Source organism: Notolepis coatsorum, assembly GCF_963971535.1.
Source record: "Notolepis coatsorum genome assembly, chromosome: 11".
Classification (NCBI taxonomy): domain Eukaryota; kingdom Metazoa; phylum Chordata; class Actinopteri; order Aulopiformes; family Paralepididae; genus Notolepis; species Notolepis coatsorum.
In genome coordinates this window covers 69464530-69473452 of record NC_140175.1, presented here as the reverse complement: position 1 = coordinate 69473452, position 8923 = coordinate 69464530, and the positions used below count along the sequence as shown (strand labels likewise).

At 38.0% G+C, this 8923-nt stretch overlaps 1 protein-coding gene across 1 annotated transcript in view; it reads left to right on the top strand.

Moving 5' to 3' along the window:
* Positions 1-2944: 2944 nt before the first annotated feature.
* Positions 2945-8923, top strand: part of LOC311237560 (acyl-coenzyme A thioesterase 1-like) — a 31443-nt gene continuing 25464 nt past the window's right edge. The window contains exon 1 of the mRNA XM_084325510.1: positions 2945-3497. Within this exon, the coding sequence (XP_084181636.1) occupies positions 2966-3497 (532 nt within the window). The 5' untranslated portion in view covers positions 2945-2965. The remainder of the gene's footprint in view (positions 3498-8923) is intronic.

The following is an 8923-nucleotide window of genomic DNA, read 5'->3' as shown; positions in this document are numbered from 1 at the left end:
ATGCGGCAGTAGCGATAGCATGTTAGCATAGCTTTAGATGTTTTAGCAGCACGCCCAAGACAGCTTGGAAACCGTTCCCTGCAGAGAACGTTCACCAAACCATCTTGCCCCTGGCGCCAACACACAACAAGGTTGTGTTAACAACACAAACCAGCATTACTAACACTAATACCCATGCCTGAAGACACAGGGCCTACCTGAGTACAAGCTGGCCCGACAGCCAGCCTTGTACAGCTGAACCTCGATGTGCAGTCATCAAACGAGGAACATCACAGGCCCGTCGTGTCGCCGAAAACATGCGTCGAAGATGCCAGGGGCCAGCAACCTCCGGTAAGCTTCCAACATTATTAATCTTCCTTAATCTTTTCATTCCGCTAGCTCGTATGGTGCACGCATCCAATACGCTGGGACGAAAATAGAGGAAGGGTGTTTCATGACCAGGGTCATGGTTATATGGGCGGTACCACCATAAGGGGCGGGGCCCCATACAGGTGGGGTGCATGTGTTTTTGTTCGTGGGAGATACATTAGGTATCACAGGAGATAGGAGTATCTCGTAAGGCTCAGAGCGGGACGCGATGCAATACGAAATATAACAGTTGTTAAGCTTGGTGAGAGAGACACTTCTGTCTGTTTTGTTTATTTGTACTATGAAAAGCACTTTGTAATTTGACTTTTGATACTTTCAAGTTTCTTTAATAGTTGTCATACAGAAGTACAGAATACTTTTATACAAAATGCTTCTTACTGTTACGCTCCAGAGACTGTGCTAGACAAGATAAGTATCAAATAACATAGTATAGCATGTAAATTAGAAGTAGAAAATGAGGTCACAGTGTTCAGTATAGACATATGTACAATGTTCGATGTAGAATAGACGTAACTGAGTTACCATATAATATACAATACTATGCAGTGTACTAATATACAATACTATATAGTGCAAAGCAGAAATGGGATGAGGTACAATTTAGGTACAATTTACAGTAAGGTGTACGAGTTGTAGTGCAATCCTTTATCAATAAATATAAAGTGTGGGGAGTGGGTGCTACAGTGTGTTTGTTTAAAGTGAGTGTGTGCTATAAAGTGTGGGGAGTGGGTGCTACAGTGTGTTTGTTTAAAGTGAGTGTGTGCGTGTGGATGTGTGTGCTATGTGCGTTTGATGGTTGTTGTGTAGTGTTCATTGTTCGTTGAGCAGCCTGATGGCCTGGGGATAGAAGCTTCTTCTGAGTCTTTCTGTGCTCGCCTTGAGACTCCGGTATCGCTTGCCTGACCGCAGCAGTTCAAAGAGGCAGTTGTTCGGGTGACTGGAGTCCTTAATGATTCTCTTAGCCTTGCCCCTGCACCTTGTTGTAAATACTTGTACTTTTACTTTTGATACTTAAGTACATTTAATGATGTGAGCTACTTTAAGACTTTGACTCAAGTGATTTTCATATGGGTGACTTTTACCCTTTAACTTTAACTTTTACCTGAGCCACTTTCAAGTAAGATATGTTTGTTCTTTTAACTCAAGTATGGCTTTCAATTATTTTATACACAACACACATCAACCATGATCCTAAGAGTTTACACAAACACAATCACTCATAGACAGCTACTGGAAATTATATCTTATGGCCAACAACCTAATATGTAATAGTATTAGCATTGAGAGTCTTGACACTTTGTATGCCACTCACTGCTTTTCTCGGGTTTACCCCCCAACCGTTGAATGCCACGTCACGAGTATTCTCGGGGTTTAAAAAAAAAATTATTAGCGTTCTGAAATCATATTGCATCAAGCGATATGAAAGTGAATGGGAGAACGGATTTCTGACTCCACATTTTACTTCTCACTGATGTAACCGGGGTCTACCAGAGTTCATTCTGGAGCCTTGGTGCCACGGCGAATATGTGTTCTACTGTACACACGGTGGATCAATACAATTATCGATTTTTTCGAATGGCGATCGGAAATTGGAATAAACCATTTGGATACCATCTGACCTCAGGTAAGGAATCTATGTTATCAGTCTTAGGATAATCAGACTCGTATTCACGGATATATAAGTGTTTCCCCTATATGTGATATAGCTGTTTTGACTGTAAAAGCCATCAGGAAATAAGAGCAGCGATTATCAGCGCGCGGCACGAGCGTGCGTGCGCACACATATACTATCGATCATCTAGCGTTTATTTGAAAACGATTCATAAATAGGCCGACAAATGACAACGTTCTGGAATATTCCAGTAAAAGACGATTATCATAGAATGTGTTGTTTTTTCCGCGAAAACAAGTGATTTTCAAAATGCTATCAAACTGAAATGAAGCGATAAAAATACAATCTGCTTTGACAATGTTGACTGGAAAATGAGTCTTTGATAAGCGACGGGCAGATTAGACACAGCCATAATTTAAAACATAGATTAGGCGATATTAACGTTAACATTGGAGCGGATTGTGGCATTCAAGGGGTTAAAAAGGAAAACACGGCTGGCAATCAAAGTGACATACCGGTAGGCAGGAATACATGTCTATAACGGTTTGTCTGTGGGGGAAACCTCAGTCTGATGGTAAAATCTGGAACTCGGAGTGGAGAACGTCAATTGTGTCATAGCCTGTAGAGGGCAGCAATTGTATAGCCACATTATAGCTAGAAGAAGAAACGGAGGAGGCAGAAAAGAGAGAGGCTTTTGGTTCCTGACTTAGAGCCATGGTTAGTATGTTTAGAGAAAGGGTTGAGGGGTGGGGAAGAACATTAGTATTTGTATTATTATTATTTATTCAATTGTATTGATTGGTTGGTTGTTTGATTGATTAATTGAGTGTAGTGAATCTATTGTGTTTCCAGTAGAGGGCGCCGGCGATAATGCAACATATAACGCAGTTAAACTCAACAGAAGAAGAAGAAGAAGAAGAAGAAGAAGAAGAAGAAGAAGAAGAAGAAGAAGAAGAAGAAGAAGAGACGTAAACAAGAAAGAAGATGTTCCTACGAAAGACGACTTGTCAAAGTTTTGATTTGTGCAGAAGATGGCTTCACGCATCATCAATCGTAAGATCAAATTCACAGCAACAGGTGCGAATAAACCTCTTCCCCAGTCCGCGCTGTTTGTTTGACGAGGCGGTGCAGGTGAAAGTTGAAGGTCTCTCTCCCCATCAACAAGTCCAGGTGAAGTCCAAACTGACCGACGATAGAGGGGTGGTGTTCGCTTCTTCGGCCCACTACGCCGCAGACGCCTCGGGACAGGTGGATCTCAGCAGCGCCGCCTCTCTGGGGGGCAGCTATACGGGAATCGAACCCATGGGTTTGTTTTGGTCAATGACACCAGAAACGCCTCACAGCCGACTGTTGAAAACCACCGTTTTAACCCCGACCACGGTGGACCTGGAGGTGTGTGGTGGCGGCGGGGAGGTCCTGGCGTCGCAAACAAACGTCAGGGAGTTTATGAAGCGAGGGATGAAGAGGATAGTCTTGGAAGAAGAGAAAATACGAGGAGTGCTGTTTATACCCCCTGGTTAGTGAGTATCGCTCTCTCTTAATAATATACATTTATTTATTTTTCTATGGTTCAAATAACAAACTCAGCAAGACCGACGGCTTCTCAGTTACAGTGGGTGACAATATTGTCACAAGGAAAGATGAAATTACCTACCTGGGTTCCATCCTAGAGGCTAATCTCTCCTGTGACAAAATGGCATCCAATGTAATAAAAAAAGTCAACCAACGAACTCGATTCTTGTACCGGATCTCCTCTCTGGTAAACAAGAATACCCTGAAGACTCTGGCAGGAGCACTCATTCAGGGGTACTACGACTATGCTTGCACCTCATGGTACCAAAGCACCTCAAAGGCGCTAAAAACAAAATTACAAACATCTCAAAACAAACTGGTCAGACTACTGCTTGACCTTACTCCTAGAACCCACCTCACCCCTGCCCACTTTGACAACCTAGGATGGCTTAGAGTAGATGACAGAGTACAGCAACTTGCAATGGGCCTGGTCTACAAGATACACTACACGACCAAGGTACCCATGTACATGGCAAAATACTTCCCAAAGGTCAGTGAATACCACGATCACAACACCAGAGGGAGCTCCACAAATCATGTTAAACCCAGATTCGGCTCAAATAAGGGACTAAACACGTTTCGCAATTATGCCACATCAATGTGGAACGCCCTACCCAAAGCTGTAAAGGAATGTGGATCACTACCCACTTTCAAAACCTCTCTCAAGAGACACCTACGGGAGACTGCAATGCAACACTGGCCCCTGTAAATATCCTAACCCAACCCCCTCCAATGTACAGTCATTTACCTAGTATGGTCTTGTCAATAGTCCAATGTACAATTTTGTTTGTTTGTACAGAGTCCCCCCCCCCCCCCTCAATGTACAGTTTTGCTTGTTTATACAATGTGCCCCCCCCCCCCCCCCCCTCCAATGTAAATTACCCAGTATGGTTGTCAATATCCCAGTGTACCCAACCCCCCCCACCCAACCTCCTCCAATGTACAGTTTCTACGTCAAATGTATATACTCCCTTTTCTTGACTCCTTCTGTATCACAAACAGTACTGTATTTGCAAATCTGGTATGTCATAAATGTATAGATGTAGCAGTACTGACTATCTGTATGTCATGTATGTCATATATGTCCTGATGAATTGAAAATGGGGGACCCTGGTGTAAACAAGACGAAAGTCTTTCGCTGGTCTGCATCCCCTTAACAATTGTGTGTATTGAGCTGTACTGTATTGTACCCATTCTGCAATCTGTTAATAAAGTTTTCAATCAATCAATCAATCAGTCAGTTCTAGACTGCGGTCAAGTGAGCCGTCTTTTGCTTTTGCGTGGTCAAATCAGCCGCTCTTGTTTTTCGAGTGCACGATTAGTTCCAGGTTTACGGTAATGCATTCAAACAACCCTGGGACGCTGTTGTAATGAACCGACGTGACTTTTGAACACAGTCTCACAAGTAGATCTTACAGAAATACTTAATATGACATTGAATGCGCATCGAATCAATATGACGTTTAGTCTAATCAATAGGACGTTTCGTATGTGCAGTATTATTGAACATCGAATCAATAGGACGCGCAGTATATTCGACCACTAAACTAAAGCTACAGACAATTCCACAGAGGAACACTTCCGGTGAGGATTTCAAAGTAAAGGATGGCATGTGGTTCATTTCTATTATTTCATAAGTAGTTTATTACACTGCCATGTTTGTACTTAATACTTCTCAAGACTACTTGCACAAATAATATTAACTACTTTTACTGTGTACTTTGAGTAATTTGAGTTTCAAAGTCCTTTTTATAGAACAATGAGTATTTTCGACTAACTTTGATGTGGGATAAAAACCATTTCTCCCATAAGCACTTTATGAAACTGCCATGGTTGTACTTAGTACCTCTTAGACTACTTGTACAAATTATATGAAATATTTTTACTGTGTACTTTTTGAGTAATTTGAGTTTCAAAGTCCCCAGAATCAGCATTTTCGACTAACTTTGATGTGGGATAAAAAAAAGATTTTCCCATAAGCACTTTATGAAACTGCCATGGTTGTACTTAGTACCTCTTAGACTACTTGTACAAATTATATGAAATATTTTTACTGTGTACTTTTTGAGTAATTTGAGTTTCAAAGTCCCCAGAATCAGCATTTTCGACTAACTTTGATGTGGGATAAAAAAAGATTTTCCCATAAGCACTTTATGAAACTGCCATGGTTGTACTTAGTACCTCTTAGACTACTTGTACAAATTATATGAAATATTTTTTACTGTGTACTTTTTGAGTAATTTCAGTTTCAAAGTCCTCAGAATCAGCATTTTCGACTAACTTTGATGTGGGATAAAAAAAGATTTTCCCATAAGCACTTTATGAAACTGCCATGGTTGTACTTAGTACCTCTTAGACTACTTGTACAAATTATATGAAATATTTTTACTGTGTACTTTTTGAGTAATTTGAGTTTCAAAGTCCCCAGAATCAGCATTTTCGACTAACTTTGATGTGGGATAAAAAAAAGATTTTCCCATAAGCACTTTATGAAACTGCCATGGTTGTACTTAGTACCTCTTAGACTACTTGTACAAATTATATGAAATATTTTTACTGTGTACTTTTTGAGTAATTTGAGTTTCAAAGTCCCCAGAATCAGCATTTTCGACTAACTTTGATGTGGGATAAAAAAAGATTTTCCCATAAGCACTTTATGAAACTGCCATGGTTGTACTTAGTACCTCTTAGACTACTTGTACAAATTATATGAAATATTTTTTACTGTGTACTTTTTGAGTAATTTCAGTTTCAAAGTCCTCAGAATCAGCATTTTCGACTAACTTTGATGTGGGATAAAAAAAGATTTTCCCATAAGCACTTTATGAAACTGCCATGGTTGTACTTAGTACCTCTTGGACTACTTGTACAAATTATATGAAATATTTTTACTGTGTACTTTTTGAGTAATTTCAGTTTCAAAGTCCTCAGAATCAGCATTTTCGACTAACTTTGATGTGGGATAAAAAAAGATTTTCCCATAGGCACTTTATGAAACTGCCATGGTTGTACTTAGTACCTCTTAGACTACTTGTACAAATTATATGAAATATTTTTACTGTGTTCTTTTTGAGTAATTTCAGTTTCAAAGTCCTCAGAATCAGCATTTTCGACTAACTTTGATGTGGGATAAAAAAAGATTTTCCCATAAGCACTTTATGAAACTGCCATGGTTGTACTTAGTACCTCTTAGACTACTTGTACAAATTATATGAAATATTTTTACTGTGTACTTTTTGAGTAATTTGAGTTTCAAAGTCCCCAGAATCAGCATTTTCGACTAACTTTGATGTGGGATAAAAAAAGATTTTCCCATAAGCACTTTATGAAACTGCCATGGTTGTACTTAGTACCTCTTAGACTACTTGTACAAATTATATGAAATATTTTTACTGTGTACTTTTTGAGTAATTTGAGTTTCAAAGTCCCCAGAATCAGCATTTTTGACTAACTTTGATGTGGGATAAAAAAAGATTTTCCCATAAGCACTTTATGAAACTGCCATGGTTGTACTTAGTACCTCTTAGACTACTTGTACAAATTATATGAAATATTTTTACTGTGTACTTTTTGAGTAATTTCAGTTTCAAAGTCCTCAGAATCAGCATTTTCGACTAACTTTGATGTGGGATAAAAAAAGATTTTCCCATAAGCACTTTATGAAACTGCCATGGTTGTACTTAGTACCTCTTAGACTACTTGTACAAATTATATGAAATATTTTTACTGTGTACTTTTTGAGTAATTTGAGTTTCAAAGTCCCCAGAATCAGCATTTTCGACTAACTTTGATGTGGGATAAAAAAAGATTTTCCCATAAGCACTTTATGAAACTGCCATGGTTGTACTTAGTACCTCTTAGACTACTTGTACAAATTATATGAAATATTTTTACTGTGTACTTTTTGAGTAATTTCAGTTTCAAAGTCCTCAGAATCAGCATTTTCGACTAACTTTGATGTGGGATAAAAAAAGATTTTCCCATAAGCACTTTATGAAACTGCCATGGTTGTACTTAGTACCTTTTAGACTACTTGTACAAATTATATGAAATATTTTTACTGTGTACTTTTTGAGTAATTTGAGTTTCAAAGTCCTCAGAATCAGCATTTTCGACTAACTTTGATGTGGGATAAAAAAAGATTTTCCCATAAGCACTTTATGAAACTGCCATGGTTGTACTTAGTACCTCTTAGACTACTTGTACAAATTATATGAAATATTTTTACTGTGTACTTTTTGAGTAATTTGAGTTTCAAAGTCCTCAGAATCAGCATTTTCGACTAACTTTGATGTGGGATAAAAAAAGATTTTCCCATAAGCACTTTATGAAACTGCCATGGTTGTACTTAGTACCTCTTAGACTACTTGTACAAATTATATGAAATATTTTTACTGTGTACTTTTTGAGTAATTTGAGTTTCAAAGTCCTCAGAATCAGCATTTTCGACTAACTTTGATGTGGGATAAAAAAAGATTTTCCCATAAGCACTTTATGAAACTGCCATGGTTGTACTTAGTACCTCTTAGACTACTTGTACAAATTATATGAAATATTCTTACTGTGTACTTTTTGAGTAATTTGAGTTTCAAAGTCCCCAGAATCAGCATTTTCGACTAACTTTGATGTGGGATAAAAAAAGATTTTCCCATAAGCACTTTATGAAACTGCCATGGTTGTACTTAGTACCTCTTAGACTACTTGTACAAATTATATGAAATATTTTTACTGTGTACTTTTTGAGTAATTTCAGTTTCAAAGTCCTCAGAATCAGCATTTTCGACTAACTTTGATGTGGGATAAAAAAAGATTTTCCCATAAGCACTTTATGAAACTGCCATGGTTGTACTTAGTACCTCTTAGACTACTTGTACAAATTATATGAAATATTTTTACTGTGTACTTTTTGAGTAATTTGAGTTTTAAAGTCCCCAGAATCAGCATTTTCGACTAACTTTGATGTTGGATAAAAAGAGAATTTCCCATAAGCACTTTATGAAACTGCCATGGTTGTACTTAGTACCTCTTAGACTACTTGTACAAATTATATGAAATATTTTTACTGTGTACTTTTTGAGTAATTTGAGTTTCAAAGTCCTCAGAATCAGCATTTTTGACTAACTTTGATGTGGGATAAAAAAAGATTTTCCCATAAGCACTTTATGAAACTGCCATGGTTGTACTTAGTACCTCTTAGACTACTTGTACAAATTATATGAAATATTTTTACTGTGTACTTTTTGAGTAATTTGAGTTTTAAAGTCCCCAGAATCAGCATTTTCGACTAACTTTGATGTTGGATAAAAAGAGAATTTCCCATAAGCAGTTTATGAAACTGCCATGGTTGTACTTAGTACTTGGGTTTAGATT